Source organism: Nicotiana tabacum, chromosome 11 (assembly GCF_000715075.1).
Source record: "Nicotiana tabacum cultivar K326 chromosome 11, ASM71507v2, whole genome shotgun sequence".
NCBI lineage: Eukaryota > Viridiplantae > Streptophyta > Magnoliopsida > Solanales > Solanaceae > Nicotiana > Nicotiana tabacum.
The window spans coordinates 78,211,501-78,238,312 of record NC_134090.1 but is presented as its reverse complement, the minus strand read 5'-3'; the positions used below and the strand labels follow the sequence as shown (position 1 = coordinate 78,238,312).

Here is a 26,812-nt window from a genome sequence, read left to right as displayed (position 1 = left end):
TGTAATTCCACAAAATAAGAAATTAAGAGAGCAGATAGTAGAAAGTTGTACAGAACATCATTGCAATACTAGCAACAATTACGATGGTTAGTAGGATCCTAACTCGAAGTGCACAGCATACACACTGTAATTCGCCCATGACTCGAATAGCACTCTGTTCTTTAATTCGCCCATGACTCGAATAGCATTCTGTTCTTTAATTCGCCCATCACAGAATCTACTGGCACTTGGAACTATGTTAATGGAGTAACAAAATTAAATGCTTCCAAGAAATACAGAAACACTAGCAAGGATAAAAATGCAGCGCAAACAAAACAGTGAATCAGGCAAATCATCTTTTGATGTTTACATGCAGCCAAAATCCTTCATATTATGAATTAATTTACAGAAATCTTCAAGCCTGAACTGAATCTGAGCCGCTGGAAGCTGTTGAATGTGCTTTCCTTTCTGCTTGAAGCGACCTACACAATGTTTCAAGCTTTTCTTTCTGGTTCCTTGTTTTCTCCAATTGTTTCTTTAAAAGTTCACGCTGCAGAAAAATCAAGATATTTCAATATTCCTACTGTGAAAACAGAGTTCTACTAAGCCTACATGATTTGAGCATCAAGCCATATAATGGAAAAGGACAATGTTAATTCATGATAAGAAGCTTTTGACGAAACAGAAATGTCATGAAACAGCATGCTATCCCATGCAGAGAGTACTATGGCAATATTGACCCGGGCTACGAGGACAACAGTTAACAAGCTTCATGGTTTCAACACGGAGCAACACACAGAGAATAGACAGCAGATAGATTGTGTGAAGCATATTGCAAAAAAAGAAAAGTCATGATTTTTGTTATTATGATTAGGCAGCTGGTAGATGGCTTGACAGTATCAAAATTGGCGAAACCATGTATTACTGTTCAGAAAAGAGTTAGTAATATCTATTACTAATAACATCTTGTACTAGTTTGATTTTGGACTTGCTACACATTCTACTATGACTTCTAGTTTACATTGTGGAAAGGAACAATAGAGCTTTTCAGGGATATAGATGTCAATGCATACATTTAAATAGTTAAATCCCACTTCAACGCACAACCCTGATCAGGCACATGGAGAAATTTCCTTATTTCACCAATCTTCTTCAGTTTTTATTAGAGCTAACTTTATGCGAATGAATCATTTGTTTACAGACCCTCTCATGCTGGTAATTGTACAGGGAGGCACCCTTTTAGTACCATTAAACATAAAAACCCCACAAATACACTACTCTATCTTTTCAGAGTTTGACTTGGCACAGAGTTTAAGATATTAACTTTGACTTACGCATGATATAAATGCAGCGGAAGAAAATAGTAAAGCAATGGTTAAATAGTTAATTTGATAGTGAAAAAGATCGCATCAAAGTTTAAATTTTGAAATAATTTTAAGGATTTGAATTCTGGAAGTTGTGAAAGTTTGATAGAAATGGAATGTGGTCAAACGTTTTGGAACGTCCCAAAATGGAAGAGTATCGTATAAATTGAAATAGAGGAAGTAATTAACAAAAGAAACCAGCAGTAAAACTGATAGGAGTCTTAAGTACTGTTAGGGGAAAGAAACCAGCACCCAAAAATAATGAGTTAAAAGTATGCATTTGTAGTGTCAAAAATCAGCAATCTGCAGAACATCAATTCGAACCTTAATTTCAGATGGCTCATATCGAGTAAAGTCAGTGATATACAGAATATCAATTTGGAGCTTAATGGCGTCCAGTCATCTTTAAAGCTTTTCTATGCTGTTTCATAATGCTACTTTCAAGGGTTATTATAGCGTTTTCAGTTTTGCAATTACGACATGCATATGTTAGGAAACTTACAGTAGATTGCTTTACTTGGAACATTAAAAGTTAAGAAATCTAGAGTTTCAGTAACCGCAGTTGTGATGTTAGAGGAAAAACAGCTTATTGTCTTAAGTTGCTATACGACTCTGGATGTCATACTCTATGTTGCTTAGTGTTCCTTAATCTGTCTGCTGCACCAGTTTTGCATCATCACTTGCAGACAACAAACAATAGGAATAAGCAACCAAAGACAAACGAGTAATTTCCTTTCTTTAAAAAGAGTTAAGAGTGATAAAGACAGCATTACCTCCTCAGCGAGTTCAATGAGAGTAACATCTGTCTTGTCACATTTGCCCTTCAAGAAAGCATTCTCCTTCTTGAGTTCTTTTATTGATTTTGCCATCTAAAATCAGAACCGAGTAAACATCAAAAAGGATGAATATCGCGAGAGTAGATCTCAAAGAAATAGCACCTGACTTGGCACAATGACTGCAGCATGAAGGTGAACTACTCCCTCTACCCCAATAAACCTGACTTCCTTTCCCCATTGGTCCATCTCAAATAATTTGACCTCTTTCCTAAAATGAAAACTTCTTTCCCTTCAACAATTTAAACTAATATAAACTGATACTACTTTACATAATTTCAACTTTAGTTTTACATCGACAATTCCCCCTTTTCATTTCTAACCAATATTTTAATCACCTTACTACCGAATTTGAATAATAATCTACTCAAACACTATTCTAACTGTGCAAGCTAAACTATATCTAGTTTATCAGGACTAGGGGTGGCAATTTGAGCCCAACCGATTTAACCCACCCAAGGTTGGGCTGGTCATTAACCCGCCCATTTGTTGAACTCGACCCATCTTGACCCAACATATTTCAGACCATTTAAAGTTGGGTTGATTTTTAGCCCAAATTGATCCATGAGTAACTTTGCTAAAATATCTTTAAAATTACTTCTTCTTTTTTGTTTGATATGTTATATATGACCATAACACAAGAAAAAAGAGTTTTTTTCAATTATTAAACAATTTATAAGAAAACAATACACATTAATTAAAGCTTGGTAAGAGTTGGGTTATGACCCAAATTTTAGCCAACTTGACCCCGTCCATTTGATGACCCGCCCATTTATTGACTCAGCCCATTTTGACCCACCCAAAATTAGCCCAACCCGTCCATTTGACACCCCTATTTAGGACGGAATATGGAACCCTGGGAAATTGAAAAGAAGTTGAAGAGAAAAATGGAAGTAAAACCTTCTCAATATCTTGCTTGAACGTTTCAAAAACCTCATTGCTCTTCCGCAAAGCTTCCTGCAAGAGTAGAAAAAATAAGTGTTTTTTAATGTTTCATTTTCCAACTTTTCATGACACAAACACTACAACAACAGCAACAACAACAACAACAACCCAGTATAATCCCACTTAGTGGGGTCTGGGGAGGGTAGTGTGTACGCAGACCTTACCCCTACCCTGGGGTAGAGAGGTTGTTTCCAAATAGACCCCCGGCATCCTTCCCTCCAAGAACTTCCCACCTTGCTCTTGGGGATACTCGAACTCACAACTTCTTGGTTGGAAGTGGAGGTTGCTTACCATCAGAGCAATCCCTCTTGTCCTCATGACACAAACACTACAAGCAGCTAAATATAGAAACATAATCCTTTCCATTTTGATTTTGAACAATTGGTTTGTCCTATAATTTGATACCTCTAAGAAGCACATACTCCAGTTCACTTGAATAAGACATATAAACAAACATTACAAGGAAACTCTTACTTTATCGAGCACTAGGGAAGTGCATATTATATTGCTCTAAAACTATGTTTAAACAACAGGGCAACTAGTTTTCATTCCAAAGGTTGGATTTCATTCCTAGATTTTTGCTTTGGTATTTCATCAGTTCATAGGATAGACAGCAGATTACGGTCATATGGCAACCCAGACGGGAACCCTACCACTACTTTCAACCCATGCTAAGCCATCTCAGACCCACAACATCCATTCATTAGATACACAGTTACATGAGAGGAGTAAAAACCCATTAACAAATCCTATAGTAAAAAGTTTAGCAGAGAGGAAGGCATAGGAATGAGACAGGGACAACATGGAGATCCTTGAGGTCTGTGGCAAAGGCACGGCCTATAGCACCACCATTTAACCTTGTTTAAGCACTTCAAGTTCAAGATGAATGTGGAGACTGGCAAAAAAATCCTTCTCAGGTTTATCTCACCCCTATGAATCAATTGGCTCCCAGAAGTCAAGAAGGCATTCAGTTCAAAAAAAATTCTATTATTTTCTTGTCAATAAAATATATTACCAAATCAGAATAGTTTTTTCACTTTCGTGCATTTCAACTCCTCTAAAAAGGTTTCTAAAAAGCTTGATAGAAAGAACAAAAATAGTTCCCAATAACAACAAGCCATGTCAATCGCAAAGGGAATGTAAAAATTATCTCGTTTCCAAGTAAAGGAGGGTACTGATCTTTTTCAAACAGATAAAAAAAGGAAGGTACTGATCTTTTTCGAACAGATAAAAAAAGGAAGACTTCCCAACAAATAGGACAGATAATATTAAAAAAACAGAAAGGAAAAAGACCCAAGGAGGTGAAAGCTACCTAAGATCCTTAAACTTTCAACTCCAACAAAACAAAGGGAGCCATATCCCTGATACTTCCCACCCAATACATCAGAAAACATAAAGGAACACTTCTTTGACCCAAATATCAGCAGAAGTGGTATTCACTAACACAAACAGTTCTCTGATATCATAGCAGCTCTTTTCCAAAAAGGATTTCGAGTTGAAAGGTAATATAACTTGGAAAAACTAGATCCCTTCAAATTTCTTGTAACTTAATCAAATTTTGTCACCTATACTGTTCACCAAGATCAATATCTAAAGCTAATGATCTAATCAATACTTCAATATAACCAAAGATATGTCGGTCATTCGCCTAATCAAAAACCTTTTTTAAAGGAAATCAAATACTTTGAGGCATGACAGCCAATGCAAATTGTCCAAAAGAATGCCTATACCAACAGAAACTGCAAACCAATACCGGAAGTATGCATGTGATCTCACAACTGTTAGACATCTTACTGGATATGTTTGGTGGAGCAACTTCAGTTTGACACAAGTCATATTATTGTAAGACTAACAGACTAACCTGGAATTGCTGGAACTTTTCTCCATCGGCTGTCAATTGTAACCGCAAGTTCTTCTCTGTTGCTAGTAATTGTGACACTTGGTCAGCATATATTTTCATTTGGGACTGTTCCTGCTTTAATTTCTCTTCATGTTGCTTAGTTTTCAAATCAGCAAGCTGAAGTTCAAGATTCTTTTGCTTCAACTGCAAAGAGAAAGATATTCATCAGACCTTTATTCAAAAAGAAAAAACATTAACATCTGCAAAGATGTTTTATAAAATCAATAATACTAGGAAATTAGAAATAAATAAGAGCAAATGTGAATCACCTTGTTTGCAAATTGCTGTTCCGAGAGAGTATACTGATCTGCAAGTTGCTTCAGCTTGCTCTTTAACCTGCAGTTATTGAAAGATAATAGAAGTATTCAAAAGGCTAATCCTTTGAGCTTAACCAGTTTAATTTAAAAACTAAATTGACCCCCATTTTCAACTCAAACAATTCACAAAATTTGTGGATTTCCACAACTAACCCCAATTAACAGCAGAATTCTTGCTAGAAAACATCACATGCCAGTCCAAAAAGAGGGTGGCGATGGAATACATAGGAACAAAGCAGGATAAAAGCGCTTCTTTTGACAAAAAGTCATTACACTAAAGAAGCCAGTGCATGGCAGAACTGTCATTCTTTTTAAGAAAAAGAAACCTTTGCTGTGAACATTGACAAAGCCAGTCCCAACTTTCAGTAAAGCATTATAATGTTATGTTGTTGGAATACCCCACTATGCAAGTGGCAAGCAAAAGAGTAAAAAACCTATAACAAGAAATGATTTCCTAAAAACGATACCCGATCAAATGCACTAATTGATATCTGAGACCTCATGGGAGCACCAAAAGTTTACCCAATAAAAGCCCATTTTGTTCACAAAATCATTTTTCACCCTCTGAATGCTCTTCTATACCTTCCCCTCCAAAATTCTTACACAGGCCAAAGGGGCTACATGCTCCACATCTTCTCCGTCTACCCAACATCACGTCTTTAACCATAGCTGACATCAACCACCGTAATCCAAACAGATTCAATATCGTTCAGCATAACTGGCTTGCAACCTAGCAATTCACTAATATGTGATCCAGTCCCGTCAACATTTTGACATAAAGCATCAGCTTACATACCTTTTTCTATAATAAAAAAAACTTTCAGTTGTCAGAGTCATTCCCCTTATTGTCAACCATGGGAACAACTAGACCTTCTTTGGCACTCTGGAAATCCAAACTAAAAGGTGTCAGAAACTTGTATCCTCTCTTTTAAGTAACCTGTGATAGTAAGACTTCACCAAGAACAATTCCCTCCCACTTGCTTTCCATTTCCAAGTGTTATGGTCTATGTGATGTTTTGCTTATATAGTAATTTCACAACATTTTGGAGTGCATATATCACCCAGTCTTGTAGATATCTCTTAAACCTCAATTCAGATAGGCAGTGATGTCTTGTGTCCTATAGACATGAAGAATTGTCATATTGTTCTGACACAACATGTTGTAGATAGTTGGAAAAGCAGCTCTGAAGATATCATCACCACATGTGCTTCCCGGAACTAATTCTATTTCTGCTCCCAACTCTAAAAGTTATATCATTGCTAACTCTTCGTATCACTTTATGATATATCTCCACCAGTCCACTTTTATTAGGATAATGTGGTTTTTCATTCGCTTCCCCTTTTTGTGCACCATACTTGTCTATGATAAATGTGCTCGACAAATCTTGTACCTCGTTGCTGAACTTCCAGACACTTCCCTAAGAGTGGTTGATTGAATACCATCAAATCTCACTCTGGGCTCTTCATCCTTTATTCGGGATGTGACCATCTTCGAGTTCACCAAATGCAAATCTTTTACCATAATTTTTAACCACACAAAATTTCTTTGAAGCTTATCCAGTTTTTCCATGACACTAGCAAGCACGTGCATCAGAAACAAGTAATATGTCTGAGTATCTGACAAAGTGATCTTGATCAAAGTCACCTTTTCCCTTCTGATAAATACCGTTTCAGCTATCATGCTAGCCTTCTCTCAACCTTCCGCATCACTACGTTGCAGACTGCACAATAGATAATCCTAGTGGTACCCTAGATAAAGTCGCAGGAAGTTTTCTTGTTCTACAATACAACAATAACAACAACAACAACAAACCCAGTATAGTCCCGCAAGTGGGCTCTGGGGAGGGTAGTGTGTATACGCAGACCTTAACCCCTACCTTGAAAAGATAGAGAGGTTGTATCTGATAGACCTTCAGCTCAGGAAAGATAAGAAGAAAGGAGTAACAACAAGTAGTAACACCAGCAGGCCAATCAGAAAATCGAAGTGAACGAAACAACTGATAACAAAAATATAAGAATAAGAAAATACAAGACTAACACTACGTAGCACACTAATACCATTGGTATGAACGAGGAAAACAGAAAACAGTCGGCCACCTAACCTTCTAACCAAATTCTCGACCTCCGCACCTTCCTATCAAAGGTCATATCCTCGGTTAGCTGGAACATCGCCATGTTTTGCCTAATCACCTCACTCCAATACTTTTACGGTTTACCCCTATCTATCCTTAGGCCCTCCAAGATCAACCTCTTAGACCTCCTCAATAGGACATCAGTGTCTCTCCTCTTTACATGGCTGAATCTAAGTCTCGCTTCCCGCACCTTGTCCTCCACAAGGGCTACGCCCAACTTTTCCCGAATATCTTCATTCCTAATTTTATCTGACCTGATATGCCCTCATGCATCTCAACATCCTCATTTCTACTACCTTCATCTTTTGGACATGGGAGTTCTTGAACTGGCCATAACTCAACCCCATACAGCATAGTCGGTCTGACCACCGCTCTGTAGAACTTACCTTTAAGTTTTGGTGGCACATTCTTGTCACATAAAACACCGGAAGCAAGCCTCCATTTCATCCACCCCAACCCAATACGATGTGTGATGTCCACGTCAATCTCCCCATTCCATTGTATAACTAACCAAAGGTACTTGAAACTTCCTCTCCTAGGAATGACTTGTGTGTCAAGCCTCACATTCCCATGTGTTTCCTGATTGTCCAATATTGTCCCACCTCCTGCCTAGCATAACCTCGCACTTCTTAAATTGATCCTCAATAAAGAAAAGCTTAAGCCACAGCACACATATTGATGTTTTAATTGCGATATTTCTCCTTCTTCCTCCTATTTGTTTTTCTTCGTCCTTTTTTTTCCTTCACCTTTTGTTGAGCCGAGGGTCTACCGAAAACAGCCTCTCTAACTTTACAAGGTCGGGGTAAGGTCTGTGTACACACTACCCTCCCCAGACCCCACCTGTGGGATTAGACTGGGTTTGTTGTGTTGTTGTAATATCACATAACATGCGGATATCTTCTGCTAACAAAAGGTGTGATACTATGATACTATCATGCCCCCTTAATTGGCTGAACCAGTTCAAAAGACCTCTTGCTACAAATTTATTCATCAATCTACTTAACGCTTCCATTACTAGAATAAATACCCCGAGAGATGACGAATCACCTTATCTCAATCCTCGTAACATTTTCCCAAACAAATGCACGTGCTCCCATTTACTAAAATAGACAATTTCACTGTCAATGTGCATCTCTTTATTTTCTTTTATCCACCTTTTTTCGTACCTCATCTTCATAATTACAAAATCGAGAAAATCTCAATTCAAGTGGCTATGAACTTTCTACTTTTGAGAATGTAAGAAAAAGGTATTATTGATCAAAATACTACTAAATTTGTGTTGTGAGGACACTTCAGGAACAATTTCAAAACTCAGTTTCTTTATTTGATAATCAGTGAGGTAGCTGAGGAAATCCATTAGACTATCTGCACCATATATAAGTTCATATTGCATTATAAACACAAAATAGGGAGACGAGTAATTTTTAGTTTGTGGATGCCCTCCTTCTTGCTTTCGGGATTTCTCTTATCTTTTTCCTATATGGTCCACCATATATACAGGCAAGCATGGTCCCCACAATCTTTTCTTAACATTCCCAAATCTTTTCCCACTCCAATAAAAAAGAAGACCCTTTGTTGTCCATGGCATGATTCAATTTAAGTTCCAATTTGTACAGATTTTCCCCCTTTCCCCTATTTTTCTAAAATACACTACCTCATTACGCTAGCAGTGCTGCGCTCAGAATATGTCTACCTTGTATGAACACTTTCTGAGAATTTGACAGTCTCATCTAGCACTTTTTTTGGTTAAGATATCAGAAAGCACCTTAGAGATTCTCTTGTAGATACTTCCCACTACACTAATAAGTTTGTAATCTTTACTGTTTGTTGCTCCCTCTTTCCTTGGTACAAGTTCAAAAGAGGATGCATTGAGACACTTTCAAATTCTTTGAACTCCTCGAATGGCCATTTTCTCTGGGATCTCACCATTAACTGTGTCCCAGTATCACTGAAAGAAAGTCACTGTGAAGTCATCTGACCTTGGTGTTTTATCCCTGCACAACTCTGTACTGCTTCCTTTACCTCCTCCACCATATCCCTCTCCAACACATCCTTATACCCCCCCCCCCCAAAAAAAAAAAAAAGATTTTGACACCTACTAGCATTGGTATCCACACCTCCTCTTCATTGTATAATTGAGTGTAAAACTCCACTATTGCTTCTTTTAACTCATCCTCTCCCTCGCACATTGTCTCACCCACCTCCATAGGATTTACATAGTTTTTCCTAATGTTTACAACCACTAACCAATGAATGAATTTTTTGTTGAAGTTCCCTCTATCAATTGCAACGTTCTATATTTTTTGTCTCTGTGTAATCTCTTGAGCTATAAGCCTTATAGATAAACTCTCCCTTCAATTCTCTAGCGGAAGGTAGACAAGCCCAGTCCTATACATGAAAAGACTATCAGAAACACATTGAAGTGTATCACGTTCAAGTTGCAGCATCTTAAAGAGCTTCAACATTGAACTACAAGAAAACAAGTTATGTAGAGGGGGCAAAAGTAGAGACAAGAGAAAACTGTATGCTCTTAATGATGAAACTCAATATAATGAGACTCCTTAAACAAGAGCTTTATTGCAACATTCTATATTTTTTGTCTCCATGTAATCTCTTGAGCTATAAGCTTTATAGATAAACTCTCCCTTCAGTTCTCTAGCGGAAGGTAGACAAGCCCAGTCCTATACATGAAAAAACTATTAGAAACACATTGAAGTGTATCACGTTCAAGTTGCAGCATCTTAAAGAGCTTCAACGTTGAACTACAAGAAAACAAGTTATGTAGAGGGGGCAAAAGTAGAGACAAGAGAAAACTGTATGCTCTTAATGATGAAACTCAATATAATGAGACTCCTTAAACAAGAGCTTTGAATGTGGAGGTCGAGAATCAGGGCTATAGGTTAGGAGGGAGTCGAGCGTTTTTCTACGTTGTTCCGGGGGCGGGGTTAGGCTGATATTGTTTCGCCTTGGGTTGTTAGTGGTTTATGTAGTTTTTCACACTATTTTCCATGGCATTATTACTGGTTATTGTTATTGCTTTTACATTTATTTTTTGTTTCTTACAATGCTGATATTATTTTTCTGGCTTCTGTTGTTGTCACTGATCTATTGTCTATTGTCTATTTTATTGTTTATTTTCTTCTTCTTGAGCCGAGGGTCTTTCCGAAACAGCCTCTAGGGGTAAGGTCTGCGTACACTCTACCCTCCCCAGACCCCACTTGTGGGATTTTACTGGATTGTTGTTGTTTGTATATTACTTTATTTACAAGGACACAAAATAGTTTCCTAACTAATACAGAATAATCTACTGTTCAGACATATTTTGTTCATTGAATATGGACATTTTAGGCACAATAAATTTGGACTTCTATCTTTTTTTTACACCGAGAAATCCATCACGGCCAACCTTGGGACCACTCGCAGCCTTCGAAACTCAGGGATAATGGGGTCGCCCCTCTACCCTTCTCCACATAAACACCAAGCTCAGTTCGCATGGTGCAAGTTGGACATAGCTCTAGCTTATTGTCCCAAAATATGCTTACTCACAAATCATAGCATTTAAATATCACTGATACTTTTTACATGCCATTTTTGGTATAATAGGTGATTCGTAAATCACGGCGATCTGTTGTTTGTTACTTCTTTGGGTTAGTTAACAAGCTAGAAATTTAGAGGTGAATTTATTGACCCACGTCTGGCTGTGGAAGATGAACCTGGTTAATCCAGAGATCCTCCCTCCCACGGCAGTCCTATCCCTCCAAATCAGTGCGTCAATCCCATATTTAAACCATTCCATCTACCCTCAGTGCCATACTCCACCCTCAAACCTTACATAGACGCCCACTAACTTTATAACCTTTTTTTTAAAAATTTTAAGTTTTGAATTCTAAATTCGGTCATCTTCCAATCCCATTAAATAAGACCACCGAAATTAATTAAATGCCACCCAAAAATTCCCTTAATGACCACCCCTCCTATTCCCTTTGTGGTCACACCATCTACAATCTAACACTACTCTAATTCCCTGTCCATGTCAAGCCATATGTTTTGGTCTACATCATTATTTTCATAAGTGTGCCCCATATATATCATTGACAGATATAACCAAAAACATGGCATTGAAAGGCTACTAACATATGATAAATAAACACGGTAATCTTACATCTCATTCTCCTTCAACTGCAATAGACATTCATCTTTTTGCTCTTCCAGCTTGTTGCTAACTTCCTACATGGAGAGGAAAACGAAGAAGGAAACTGTTAAGATACAATTCAAGTTGACCAATCCTTTGAGGCGAAAACAAGCTTACTTTGGAATTCTAGTTTCAAGACATGTATAGTTTCCAAAGCCACCCTGACCCCACAAAGGCCAATCCTTGTTTATTGAAGTGAGCTAACAACCTTTATCTTTATCTCCCCTATTCTCTTCTTTTTTCCTTTTCGTTTTAGGTTGGATGTACAGGTGGAGGCATGGGTTAGTAAAGAAAAAAAAGTTTGTTTATTCATGGAGGAATAGATAATACAAAACATTGGCGGTATGCATACAATATAACAAGAAGGAAGAAAAAATAGAATACAGAAGAGAGTGAGGCTCTCTGAACAAAGATAACCAAAATTCAGATGATTGCAGAGACGATGCTAAATGAATTTTTTTTACCAGCCTAAATAATTTGACAAAATGGTTTCCTTGATGCACCTGCATAGTCAGGCATCCTATCCAATTTCACAAGGAGAATACCAGCGTTAAAAGAGAGATTCTGCTAGATTACTGTAATGGAGTCTCACTCTGGGGCCACAGGCACTCATCAAACTAGTGTGACCACTATGAGAACTTGGAAACATGTTGAATACATGATAGGAAGCACGCACAGCAAATGCTAAGTAACGAATCGGAGTATGGCACTCTGGGGAAGCTCACATGCATCTGATATGTTTGTTAAGTTATTGGATCAGGTGCCACATTTTGATAACAAAGGGACATTTTGTGCCAGATTCAAAAAGTACAATATTTGATGCCTTAGCGTGAAGGGAAGAAAACATAGAAGTAAAGATAAAGTTATAAACAATTTTGCCAGTTGAACTTAACTGTTTTGTTAGGACAAGTGGAAAGGAGATCAGGAAAGGCCTGCTGCTGTGATTACAAATGTGGTTGCTAACGGCAATGATAGCCAATGGTGCAGATGTACTTCACCTAAATCATAACCCAGGGGGGGTAAGAGGGGGCTGTTTCCCTTTTCTTTTTCTCCCTTCCTCCCTCCTTCTCATTCTGCTTCTAGAGCCCAAAGTGCCAAAACCTTTTTTTTTTCTGCTTCTTCTTCCTCTTACAGTCTTACTCCTCCTCTTCTTCTTCACGGTCTGTTCTACATGAGTGGGTGACAATTTCCCTTTCTTTTCTTTTTTTGTTTATATTGGAGAAATCCCTTGTGGGTTTTCTAGCCCAACTCCAGTTAGTGCTCTGGCTTAAAACTCCGGGGAGTATAGGTGAAATCTTTATTATTCAACTTTTCTAATATTTTTGCTATATGATCTTTTATGTAATATCAAATAAAAATGCGGATTGCTGAAATGTTGTGTTTGACGTTATGTTGCCTTGGGTGGTGTTATGTTGACATTTGATATCTGACATTTTCTTGGATGATTTATTAGTACTGATGGTTTCTGGAATATGTGTTTTTGATTATTATAATTATCTTTTTCATTATCTATTCTTGGCTCAGGTAATTGTGTCCAATTCGTAATGTCCACATAGTTTTGGAAAATTCATGTCTGCGTGTCCAGAGACGTGTCTAACATAACTACTCTATTTGTATATATATCTGCATCTATTCCACTTAGAGATACGCTATAAGAGGCAACATGTGAAATTTTGCAAGAATGTTTGACTTCATGTCAAAGATCTAGTCGGCTTTTTCAGCCTATCATAATTATCCTCTTCACAGGTAACAAAAATTATGATGGTACCTAGTAGTTAAGCCTGCTGGAGGCAGATGAAGCACAATAGAAGTGGAGATATGTGACAAGCAGAACTATAGAACCTTCATCATATAATATAGGAAGACTCTGTAACAGAAGTCCTCCCAACAGGCAAACAACAGAAAGTTAGAGGGAATTGCCTATTAAGATGGTAGATAAAAGACCAGGCCTTTTTCAACCTTTTTCAACATTTTACCATGAGTTTTTCTAGTAAAGTCCTTACACATACAAAATTTACTCAAATTTTCTTTATTTTTACAAATTACTTAGAGTAATATGATGCATGGGATAAGGCTAAGCGTAAATGACCACAGTCTACTTGAAAACAAAGGGCACGTCTACAAAAAACTTGCCAAATCTTCAGAAGATAGGCCTTCTCAGAACAGTAAATATTCAGACCTTAATTGCATCTTGAAACCTGTTCGATAAATCCAGCCTCAGATTTTGACCCTCAGTCGATACCCGTTTGCATTCATCCTGCAAATTACAGAAAACAGGCAATATTAAGCCATAGAAACCTAGCTGTAATTAAGGCCAAAACAAAAAATAACATACACTGGAGACTCAGAAAAAGTTATTATTACTTGGTTACCTATATCTAACCCGAGTGTAAAGAGTCAATTTAGAACCTGCCTGATAAGTAAAGTAGGAGACATCACATTGAAACATAGAAACAACCAATAAGCAAACCCATGAAAAGCCAAGAATAAATGGCACGAGTAAACAACTGCAACCCTACTTAACACAGATTTTATCCACCATAATATAAAATTGAGAAGAAGGCCATTCTTATGTAAAAAGGATTTATAATGACCATTTAAGAACACCAAAATGTAAATGATAACGATCTTGACAACTGGAAATCAAAAAACCAGTGACAAACTTTGAAAAAAAAATTGAAAAAAGAAAATGTACATCTCTGATGTCATCTAATTAAAAGATAATGATTTAAATGACTGTCGGCTAGCGATGTAAGTGCTCTAAGTGTGCTGTTCAATGAAAATCACGGTCACTAGCTGGTTTATGACAAGACAGACCACCATCAACGACACTAACCCTGCAATACTATATTTAGAAACTCAATCTAATTCGGCAAAGCAATGACCTTGGGTTATATACTACTTATTAGTAACCACTGTTACAACTTACAAGTCCGAAAATCTCTTTGGACTTCGAGCTTCCAGAAAGCTAGTCACTAAGGAGCAAAAGATAACAGATTTCAAGAAGATGGAATACTGTTGTTGTATGTGCCAAGGAATTGTATATGTTATGTAAAAGAGCAAGTCTTCCATACTCTTGGCATTTACTAACTACCAGACCTAAGATCCACCATACATATGGTGTATACTCACTGAGGAAGAGATTCTTCTTGTCCTAAGTCTGGGAGTGAGATTTTGGTGCAAACTCCTCGCCTAAGAATAAACAGAACCTACATTAGGTATGCGACAGATCTTACCATTAAAACTTTGTTTTGACGCTGCAACTCCCGGCATAGTGACTCCAGTTTATCCCGAACAGCAACAGCTGAATTAAACGAAAAAAAGAAGTGAGTAGTTTTTATGCCAATTGGTCGGATGGATTTGCCCCCAACAAGGTACATATCCTTTAAAAACACATCCGCTGTAGATCACCAAACAAGTTCTCCCAAATGTGAAATGGACAATGAAAACGAGAAACCTAAAAAAATAACATAAAATGGATTTCTGTTTAAATTGAAAAACAGGAAAAGCTTTTAACCTAACAGATTATATTTCTGCATTGTAATACTTGCACTTCATAGCCTATGTCAAATAATGTTGGGTGTATTTGCATAGCATATATCAAGTAGTTGTGTGACGTCGAATCCAAAAATTTATCATCGCTCGTGAAAAAAATATACTTAATCCATGTTCAGAGGAAACAGCAAAAACAAAAAAAAGAAGTGAGTAGTTTTTATGCCAATTGGTCGGATGGCTTTGCCTCCGACAAGGAACATATCCTTTGAAAACACATCCGCTGTAGACCACCAAACAAGTTCTCCCAAATGTGAAATGGACAATGAAAATGTGAAACCTAAAAAAATGACATAAAATGGATTTTTGTTGAAATTGCAAAATAGGAAAAGCTTTTAACCTAACAGATTATATTTCTGCATAGTAATACTTGCACTTCATAGCCTATGTCAAATAATGTTGGCTGTATTTGCATAGCACATATCAAGTAGTTGTGTGACATCAAATCCAACAATTTATCATCGCTCGTGAAAAAAATATACTTAATCCATGTTCAGAGGAAACAGGAAAACAAAAAAAAGGAAGTGAGTAGTTTTTTATGCCAATTGGCCGGATGGCTTTGCCTCCGACAAGGTACATATCCTTCAAAAACACATCCGCCGTATATCACCAAACAAGTTCTCCCAAATGTGAAATGGACAATGAAAATGTGAAACCTAAAAAAATAACATAAAATGGATTTCTGTTTAAATTGCAAAATAGGAAAAGCTTTTAACCTAACAGATTATATTTCTGCATAGTAATACTTGCACTTCATAGCCTATGTCAAATAATGTTGGGTGTATTTGCATAGCATATATCAAGTAGTTGTGTGACGTCAAATCCAACAATTTATCATCGCTCGTGAAAAAAATATACTTAATCCATGTTCAGAGGAAATAGGGAAAACAAATTATGAAAAGAAGGAAGCCCGACTATGAAAAAATAGCAAAATTAGGAATATAACAAGGCACCTGAATCTCTTTCTGCAAGAACTTGCTGATACTTCAAAGTGAACTCCAGAAACTCTTTTTCAGATTTAAAGGTACGTTTTACAGTCTTCCGTTTGGTTTCAGAGGCTTCCTAATAAATGAATATAACCAAAAAGAATTAAGTTACAAAATTTTCGGAAAAGAAGGGAACCTCCATATAACTTGGTATAAGAAACAAAATCCAAAAATTTGATAGCAAGAAAGGAAAAACCCATATAAACACAGTTTTGCTAGTAATGGGGGAAATGTAAAGGAAAAGCAGAAAAGAAGCACCTAGGGAAAGCTAGACTGTTCTTCGAACTACTTGCCAGCCAAATGACTTGTAGGGTGAATCTTAGTAATAGAGGAGGAATTTTACAGTTCATTTTAAGACCATCTCAGAGAGTTGGTGGCATTGAAGCACGTAAACCATAATGATGGTAACTGCTAAGGTGGAAAGCTACTCATAAGCAATAAAATGGACTAAGTTATTTGTTTACTAAAATTTCATTGATAGCACCTCTTTCAACATCATTTGTACATTGTCCAAGGGACATATCTTGACTCCCATCACCCGAGCATAGCTCCATTTTCATTTATCAGCATTATGAGAGATAACATTTGACTTCTCATTGTCCACAAATTTCTCAATTTTATTTGCAGTATCAACCCATCCTGCATCCTATATGATTTTGGGGACGATAATAACATCTTTCCTACGTTTAATAGAAATTATTCTGACATACCTCTGCAAATGTTGAAGTTTCAAAACATTTTTTTTATGGGTAAACAATATATTATATAAATATTTGCACTGAGCCAGTGCAACAAGCGTAATTACAGTTTGTGCAAATCAGCAATTGCGTCTAAAACATCATCTACATCTGGTGCAAAAGCCAGTTTGCACCAATAAGCGATCAACAAAATACATTAACGACCCGACTGGTCGTTTGGAGAAATTTCGTCCGGTTCGGCAGTTTGAGGTCACAGGTAGCTTCATATTATGTGTATCGACTTGCGTGCGCCGTCCGGGCGTGAAACCGGAAAGCTTTTATGTGAAAATATGAAAAATATAGTAATTTCAAGAGTTAAAATTTGGTTTTTAGTTGACTTTGGTCAACATTTTTTGTAAACGGACCCGGATCTGTGTTCCGACGATCCCAGGAGGTCCGCGGTAAAATATGGGACTTGGGCGTATGCCCGAAATTAAATTCCGAGGTCCCTAGCCTTAGAAAATAATTTTTGAAGAAAATTATTGTGCTGGTTTTTAAAGGAAATAAATAAATGAAGTAATGTTTGAACTCGTTGGTACCGGGCCCGTATTTTGGTTCCGGAGCCTGGTACAAGTTTGTTATGATATTTAAGTCCTATCTCTGAAATTTGGTGAGAATCGGAATTGATTTGACGTGATTTGGATGTCCGGTTGAAAAGTTAGAAAATCATGAGTTTTGAGGTTAAATTCATAGTTTTTGATGTTATTTTGATGATTTGATCGCACGAGCAAGTCCGTATAATGTTTTTAGACTTGCATGCATGTTTGGTTTGGAGCCCCGAGGGCTTGGGTGAGTTTCGGATAGGTTTAGGCTAGTTGCGCTTGTTTTTGGATGCTTCATTGTCGTTTCTTCAAGCAAAAATGATACCACATTGAGCAAATGAGATCCAAATTCAGTTTTTATTGAACCATTAGATCCGTATCGAAATTCCGGAGTCATAGGAAAAAGAATCATCGAATTTGGACATCGTGAGGAAGTTATGCTCATTTTCGTGTCGGGGAAAATTGCTAGTTTTTGGTGTGGTCGCAAATGCGAACTTTTTCATCGCAATTGCGATGCCTAGTTCGCAAATGCGACTTCTATCAGCTCTGCCTTGTTCGCAAATTGCGAGGATTCGCAATTATGCGACATCTGAGGCCTGTTAAGTGAGATTTTTGACGAGATTTTTACCCATTTTTTAATTTTCTCAAACCCTAAACCTCCATAGGCGATTTTCCAAAGACCCAAACTTCTCCAAATCATTGGGTAAGTGTCTCTAATCAATTTCTAACTATATTTTGTGATTATATCTTAAATTTAACATCAAATTCGTGAGCATCTAAAGGAAAATTTGGGGAAAATTGTGAAATCTTTCAAAAATGTAAAATGATGATTTGAATGACCAAATGGTATCGGAATTAGATAATTTTTGTATGGGTGAACTCGTAGCGGAATAGGTGTTCGATTTTTTAAAATTTTGTCAGGTTCCGAGGTGCGAGCCCTGGGAGTTGACTTTTGTTGACTTTTTGCAAATTGTATAAGAATCATAGTTTTGTCAATTGAAATTGTTTTCTCTTGCATTGTTTGATGTATTCAAGTCGTTTTTGGCTAGATTGAGCCGAGCGTTGATGAATCGGTAAAGGAAAAGCTAAATTGAGTATTAAATTGGCCGGATTGAGGTAAGTGTCTTGCCTAACCTTGTGTGGGGAACTTCCCCTTAGGGTTTGAGTCTTCTATGCTAATTGTAGTCCGTGCACGCGAGGTGACGGGTGTGTACTCGGACTTATTTTTGGGAAATTTGCCTCTAGGGTTTTTAGGTCCTTATGTTCATTATGTGCAAAGTATTTCGTCATGCTTGAGTTTCCTAATTGCTTAAATTACCTCTATATGCTCCATATGATGTTGCTAGCTTTCCTCTAATTCCTACGTGTTACTTGACCCCTAATTGCCTTAATTGAAGTGATTGTCTTCCTTATTGTTTTGATACTTCTTGATTGTGAGTTCCACTGTGACTTCGTGCAAATATGTTACATGTCCATTTGTTGTGGTTACCAGTGTAATTATCACATGCTTATTATGTCTTGTTGCTTTGTTAAGGTTAGTGTGCTTCTTGGTTTTCTTTTCGTGATCGTTGTTGAGTATTGACTCAAGTTGGGATTCATTTTGTGAAGTTAATTGTTGGAACGAGATTGGTTATTGTTGATTCTCTTGTCGGGATGTATTGTTTCCATTGCCGGGATGTTATTGCTTCTGATATTGTTTCCCTTGCCGGGATATTGTTGTTATACTATTGTTCCCTTGCCGGAATTCTTTTGTGATTGGTGTTGATTTGTATATTGGGATCGGGTTGCACGCCGCAACAATATTATATGGGATCGGGTTGCACGCCGCAACAAGGAGTAATAAGGGTGGACAGATGGGGTCGGGTTGCACGCCGCAACATCATTATATGATTTGGATCGGGTTGCACGCCGCAACATCATTATATGATTTGGATCGGGTTGCACGCCGCAACAATATTATATGATTTGGATCGGGTTGCACGACGCAACATCATTATATGATTTGGATTGGGTTGCACGCCGCAACATCATTATATGATTTGGATCGGGTTGCATGCCGCAACAGTATTATATGATTGGGATCGGGTTGCATGCCGCAACAAGAAAGAATAAAAGTGAATATTGATTCTTATGGTGAGAACGAGAGTAAAAGCACGAGAGATAAAGCACGAAGGGTGATGTCGTGCACTTTCTGTTTGCTGTGTTTATTTGTTGTTATCAATTCAAGTGTTTTAACTGTTTAGATTCCTTTACTGCCGTGATCTTTGTGTTGGAATTCATAGTGTTTTCAATACCTCGCCGTATTTACATATACATATTTCAATACTTCAAATTTCAAAAAAAATCACATTTTTAATTCAATTAGTTACTCAATTAAATTCCCTTAAACCGTCTGAAGTTGTAATTTACTTAAAAGGGAATTTCTACTACGTTAATTTATCAAATCCCATGTTAAAGGTAATAATTCATTCAATGTTGTATTTTAAAGTGAAAATGGTACTTTCTTTATTCAAATGATTTCTAAAAATAACTTCATCTTTTCTTGTTGAGTTCCTAATTGGTTTAGAGGTTGTACTCTACTTTATGTTATGTAAATGAGACTCCTGGAACATCTTAATTGCATTAGTCATGGGTCCTATGTGCTGAGTAACATGAGAACGTGGTTGTACAAAGTGAGACAAAATATGTGGGCACAAGGTGCCGGATGTGCTAAAGGTTTGGAAGTTGAGATTATGATATGAGACATCGAGTTCTGAGATGGTTGGGGCTGTGCACCAGAAACGATATGATTGATTGAGTTGACATTGTCTTCCTTACTTGAGATCATTCTACTTCTCTGTGTTCTAGCTATGTTTGTGTTGATTTATTTGGTTATCTTTCGTTTCCATCCGAGTTTCCTTTTATTATTTCGACTGTTTGTAGATTGATTTATCCCTGTTGTTGATATTATTTCGTTACTTTTATCTTGATAATTGTTATCATATCATGTTTAATCTATCTGACCAGTAGGTGTCTTGACTGTTCCTCGTCACTACCCATCGAGGTTAGTCTTGATATTTACTAGGCACCGTTGTGGTGTGCTTATACTACACTTATGTACATTTTTGTATATAGATCTAGGCATTTGATCGGTAGTAGCCGTGCGGGTCGTTGCGGTGGAGACTCAAGGTAAACCTGCTGCAGCGTTCACAGGCCTCGGAGTCACCTTCACTTGTACTTACTTCCATTTGTTCCTTTTGTTTCGGAACTGTGATGTATTTATTTTGTATAACTACTCTTAGAAACGCTTATGACTTGTACCGCCGGTTTTGGGAATTGCAATTTGTTAAGAGTTATTTAAATTAAAGATACCAAATATAATTGTTATCTCAGTTAATGTTAGGCTTACCTAGTTTAAAGACTAGGTGTCATCACGACTCCTTTGGAGGGATTTTGGGTCGTGACAAATTAAGTTTAAGGCACTATAAATTACTTCTTTTGCCTTCAAAAATTCTATTGTTTCTTTAAAGCCAGGCGGACCACCAGATCACTTGAGAAACGGTGTTCCAGGTCTTTTGAGCTTTCTTGCATAGACCCTCCTTGGTCCAGCACTTTAGCATTTCTGAAATGAAGTTAGGCATGGTCCAAGACATACCAAATATTGAAAAGAACATGTTCCATAACTGGTTTGTAACCTTGCACTGCAAAAAAAGATGGGTAACATCTTCGGATTGTTCTTCACATAAAGGACATCTGTTGCACAGCTTGAAACCCTCTTCTGGAGATTGTTTTCTGTGAGGCATGCCTCCATAGCCACAATCCAAGAGAAGCAAGAAATCTTTAAAGGTGCCATGTTGTACCATATTTTATTTTCAAGGCCACAACTCACTGTTGCTAAACCCCAGCATATTGTAACAGCTTTTAACTGAAAAAATGCCCTTGGAGTGACCCTTCCAACTAATAGAGTCCATTTTGTTGCAATCCAAAACAGTGTTGCTTAGCATTTGTAGCAAGAGGCCTACCCTCTCCATTTCCCAATCATTAATATTCCTTCTAAAACTCAAATTTCAGCCTTGCGATGTACAAAAATCAAGGAGAACTACGAATAGTAGGAGTATGTCTGTTCTGCAAAGTTTACTCCTTTGAGGATATTCTTTGACCCGAAGTAAGCAAGGAGAACTACGAGCTTGATTCAAACAAGCTTTGGTTTTTCTGTTCTTTTGTTTCATGGTGGCTTGTGTTGACACCAATGCTCCGGTGAGAGTTTGTAAACTTCAATGACTCTTCTCCCTTTTTTTCCGTGAAACTAAGAATTCTTTTCTTTCTCACTAGAAAGGGCCAACCGCACTCTGACTTCAGTGATGGAACAACCTCTGCACCCTGGAACTGCACTAAACATATAACTTACTATTGACTTTCCTCTTCTATTTTTTTGCGTTTCTTCCTTTCCTTCTCTATTTGTATTTATAATTTATCGCTGTTTTCTTTGAATTTTGTGTCTACGATGGCAAAATCTATTATGATATTGATCCTCAAAATCTAAAATTCAAAAATTTCCCCCAATTGGGTGGTTTTCTGTTTTTAATTGAAACATTACTAAAGCCAAAATGAATCAAGTTTGCCTATCTGTAAATCTAGGTACTCCTTCTATGACAAAGCTGAACCTTCCCTCTATTTTTGTCATTGTCAGACTAGTATTTTCAACAATAGCGATAGCTTCGGAAACAATCTCTCTACCCTCAAGGTAGGGGTAAGGTCAGCGTACACACTACCCTCCTCAGACCCCACTCATGGGATTATACTAGGTTTGTTGTTGTTGTTGTTGCAGTAAAGCCGACGTGTTTAGATTTGTTAGGACGCAATCTCTTCCTCTTTTTTCCCAAAAAAAATGGATTTGTATCATAACACCAATACATATATATTTAGTTGAATATAGTATAAATATGATCTTTATTTCAATTCATATCTATCCTCTTTGTTTCATGGCCCTTTCTTCCTTTACTCCCCTTAAAATTGATTCCCTTCCTAGTTAATTGCAAAACCTACCTTTTTAACGTTATTTATTTTTAGACTTCAAGGGTTTATGATTCATAAAAGTTTAAGCCCAAAAAACAAGTTAAGGGGGCAAACAACGCCCTCACACAAAAAGATTTGCCAAAGCAATCTCTTTGAGATTTCAACAAGTAAAACAAAGAGTTTCTTTCTGCCTTTACTGAAGTGATGATAATTTAGAAACTCTAGTAAAAAAGGACCTTGGTCCAAGAACACCACTCTAGTTGAAACCCTCTGCTTCTTTAGTATCCACCTTTAAATTTCTGGGCATGTAGGTATGTCTGATGTAAGCCCTCAAGGCTTAGTTCAAGTGAAAAAGGTTGAGGAACTTGTGACTTAGGTCACAGGTTCGATTCCTGCGTCATGCGAACTAAGCATGGTATTTAAGTGAAAAAGGATAGAGGAGCGGACCCATTATCCCTGAGTTTCGAAAGCTGCAGTTGGTTTTAAGGGTGAAATGGCCCCGGATGTATTTAAAGGTGGATACTAAAGAAGCAGAGGGTTTCAACTAGAGTGGTGTTCTTGGACCAAGGCCCTTCTTCTTTGCTAGAGTTTCTAAATTATCGTCACTTCAGTAAAGGCAGAAAGAAACTCTTTGTTTTACTTGGTCATCAAAAACAACAACAACAACAACATCCCCAGTATATTCCCACAAGTAGGGTCTGGGGAAGGTAGTATGTACGCATACCTTACCCCTACCTGAGTTTCGAAAGCTGCAGTTGGTTTTAAGGGTGAAATGGCCCCGGATGTATTTAAAGGTGGATACTAAAGAAGCAGAGGGTTTCAACTAGAGTGGTGTTCTTGGACCAAGGCCCTTCTTCTTTGCTAGAGTTTCTAAATTATCGTCACTTCAGTAAAGGCAGAAAGAAACTCTTTGTTTTACTTGGTCATCAAAAACAACAACAACAACAACATCCCCAGTATATTCCCACAAGTAGGGTCTGGGGAAGGTAGTATGTACGCATACCTTACCCCTACCTTGTGCAGGTAGAGAGGTTGTTTCATAGAGACCCTCGGCTCGGGTAAGCACAGTAATCAGCAATAAAGAAATGTAATATATAAAAATGAAAAAGTTATGGGGAGAAAGCATAAGCAATAGTGAGATTTAAACAAAACGAACCAGAAGCAATAATAGGTAATAATATGCAAAGCAGGTCATCAAAAAAAAGAAAAAGGTATATCAGATGTAATTTTAGTGAACCTCTCCTTCAGGCATCTTCTCAAATAATCATGGTGATTTAAGACTTCCCTCCACATTTGTGATGCAACACTACACTTTGCGGTTCACACCCTTTGAGTTTGACTTCTGTCAACCATCTTTTAATCTCTAAAACCCGAGCATAGCTCCTATTTCCTCGTTGCCCATTTTCCTCGCACTAATTTGTTTCCTTTATCCCGATTTTTGTAATCTTATTGCAAATTCTTCTCACCCCTTATCAACATATATCCTAGGATGATGATAGAAGACTTTCTCACTCCTTTCAACACCACAATCTTCAGATATCTTCAATCCATTGAAGTTTGAAAAGACATTATAAGAGAATATTTGATTTCCCAGTTTCCATATCCTATGAATCTTCCATGTTCCTTCGGAGGACCAGCAGAAGATTCTACATACTTCCCGTAAGCTCGCCCTATCCATCATCATTCTACTCATCAAATTCTTCTTCTCTTAATCAAGGGCTCACCATCTTGAAATATTATTATCCATGTCTCTTAATTCATATCACTTATTTACAGCCTGAAAGAGGGTTTTCCTCTCATCGCCTAACCTAGGGCTTAAGTTACTTTGTAAAGCAAATCGCGATTTCAAAGAGTCAGTTGGAGCACAATATGGATTAAATGAAAGAAAGAACAAAGGACCTGCGGAGAGTGGATAGAAAGTACTATTGGAAATGGTGTACGATAGGAAAGTAAGGGGCATACAAAAGATTAAGCTGGGATATGGGAAAGATGATTATCATAGCAGGAACCAATTTAACAAAAAGGTGATTGAAGATAGGATAGAAATGGCAGCCCGGAATACATCCCAAAATGAAAGAAATATCCATTTTACTTGATAGAAAACCAGAGGATTTAATCTGAGAAGTGGAGGGTTTACCATAGCGCTACACAGAACCATGACTGGAGTGGATCAAAAAGCAGGAAATTGATACAGTCAAACACAATAACAACATAAGGAAAATGAAATTGATGTTTACTGACTACTTTTTTGTTTTCAGCACTCTCTGTTAATGATATCTCCTTCACAGTTGGAATGTTTTGATTCAACTCTCCTCCAGCTGCAGGAAAAGAAATAACACTTAGGGCGGACTGATTTAAGCTTAAAATAATCTAGCAGCAACATTGCTGTAACAAGAAACATCACGAAGCAAAGAACTGAAAATTATGGTATATTCAAGTCTATATTCATTCAGACAAGCCACCACAAACAGAAAATCGAATCAGACATTTCTCGAAGTAAGGAACATCATCATTTAAGAAGATGGTATCAGTCACTTCTCTTTTCTGATGGATATCTCTTTGGAATATAGTACTCAACACTGAACCTAACACTGATATGAAGGTTATTTTATTTGATTTCACAAGATAATTACTGAAAGATATAGCATGCTTTGGAAGCTCCAGTATTTTGTTAAATCAAGCAAATGGAACAGTATAATAGTCTGTCAAGTGGTCACATCTTCCAATGTTTTTGAACTGCTCGAAGATTTCTAAATGTTTCCATTCAATTCTCCAATCTCAGTCACTTTTTTCCCTCATTTCTAGAAATTTCCATTCCCATAACGATTCATTTGACTAAAACGAACCATTCTAAAAAGTCAATGAAAACTACAATGAAGCTAATATCTTTATATTGCACTCTGATAAGCGACAATCTAATAACAATTTCCAACCCAATACACTAACACTTGTATCTACAACAACAAAAAACCTAATGCAATACCACAAGTAGGGTCTGGGGAGGGTAGTGTATACACAGCCTTACCCTGCTTGAGAAGGTAGGTAGGTTGTTTCCGATAGACCAACAGTAACACTTGTATCTATGCGACATAACTATCAACATTTAACAAAAATCCCAATATAAGCTCACAGACTAAAGAGACATACAGTTGTCCAAGTTGTGACATTTCACTCTAACTTGATCATCCTGTCCCATATTTGCCTCTGCACTTCTACACTTGCTATTCTCACTATCTTCATAAGCATTTAACTCGGGATCGACTAACTTTTCTTCCTTATAATCAATCACCTCATGGCTCAATTTTTCCTGCTCGGGTTGTGGTGTTTTTGGAGCCAATGCGTCTGTACTTGAGCTGTCACCAACGAAACCATCGGGCAATGATTCTGCTTCTGGGAGCTGATTTGCAACAGGGTTTTGAATTGCGTTCTCATTTTCCATCTTCACCTACATATAAACATAAAAAGGGGAACAAATAGAACTCAATCCGAAAGACCTAAAAATGGAGATTTCCGCAAAGGCCCAAAAAAATGTGGACTTTCATGAATAAAAATTGAATCTTTGCTCAGTAATGTGTGTGTATAAAGAGAATATATGCAGACCACCATATATGTGATAGGTTTAAAGGAAAAAACACGCATAAATATGGAGAGTAAGATATGGCAAATGTCTTTGAAGTGTAAGAGATAGGAGCACAAGCATACCAGAATGCCTATTTGAGAATCTGTTGAACAGAAAGGGAAGAGGGTTGAAGCCTGAATATCAAGAGTGATACTGACACACAAAAATGGTGGGTCGTTGCACTTTAACTTTGTCTTTCCGCTTTGAAGGTGCCCCCGACTGTCCTTGCAATATGCAGGTTTCGTCTTGTACACGTGACATTATTTTGATGATCATTTTCCCTTCTTTCTTTTTTTTCTCTTTTTCCTCTTGTTGTTGATGGCTTTTTCTTTCTTACATTTTTGGGGAAAAGTTTAGATTTGTCGTTCGACTTTAGTAATTATCCACGTTTATCCTTAATTATACTATCCGTTCATTATCCCTAATTATACTATCCACATTTATCCTTAATTATACTATCCGTCCAAACATGTCTTTACTATTAAGAATGTAGATAAAATTATCCCTAACCCTAACAAAACTTCACTGTGGCACCAGGACCCTTCTCTTAAACTGCTAACTAGGCAAATTCTCAGCCCAATACCCGTTAACCCACTTAATAAAGTAACCAAATTTCTCCAATCGAATTCAAGTTTCAACCATACGCTCAATGACATATTAAAGAAAATCCAGTGATTAATTTCAAAAAAAATAGATCACGGATTCAAGAAAGTCAGATC

General features: G+C 37.3%; 1 protein-coding gene across 2 annotated transcripts; it reads right to left on the bottom strand.

Annotated features, from left to right (window-relative positions):
• On the bottom strand, positions 1–26,384 carry LOC107763964 (uncharacterized). 2 transcript variants are annotated; one of them, XM_016582478.2, is made up of 12 exons: positions 26,177–26,384; positions 25,622–25,919; positions 24,716–24,792; positions 16,168–16,276; positions 14,899–14,966; positions 13,842–13,919; positions 11,633–11,697; positions 5,291–5,357; positions 4,983–5,165; positions 3,077–3,133; positions 2,117–2,212; positions 1–529 (listed from the first exon to the last, which is right to left on the bottom strand). In XM_016582478.2, the coding sequence occupies exons 2-12, from the start codon at positions 25,911–25,913 to the stop codon at positions 395–397; spliced, it is 1,227 nt and encodes a 408-aa protein (XP_016437964.1). In that variant the 5' UTR covers positions 25,914–25,919; positions 26,177–26,384; the 3' UTR covers positions 1–394. The 2 variants fall into 2 exon arrangements, with proteins under 2 accessions (XP_016437964.1, XP_075081310.1); XM_075225209.1 differs by having other exon boundaries at positions 24,719–24,792.
• Positions 26,385–26,812: the final 428 nt, after the last annotated feature.

Coding starts and splice junctions, on each gene's coding strand:
- LOC107763964 (XM_016582478.2), bottom strand. CDS start 25,913: ATGGAAAATGAGAACGCAATTCAAAACCCTGTTGCAAATCAGCTCCCA. Junction 16,277..24,715: donor GTGCTGAAAACAAAAAAGTA/GTCAGTAAACAT, acceptor TTCATTTATTAG/GAAGCCTCTGAAACCAAACG. Junction 5,166..5,290: donor AACAGCAATTTGCAAACAAG/GTGATTCACATT, acceptor TTCTCTTTGCAG/TTGAAGCAAAAGAATCTTGA.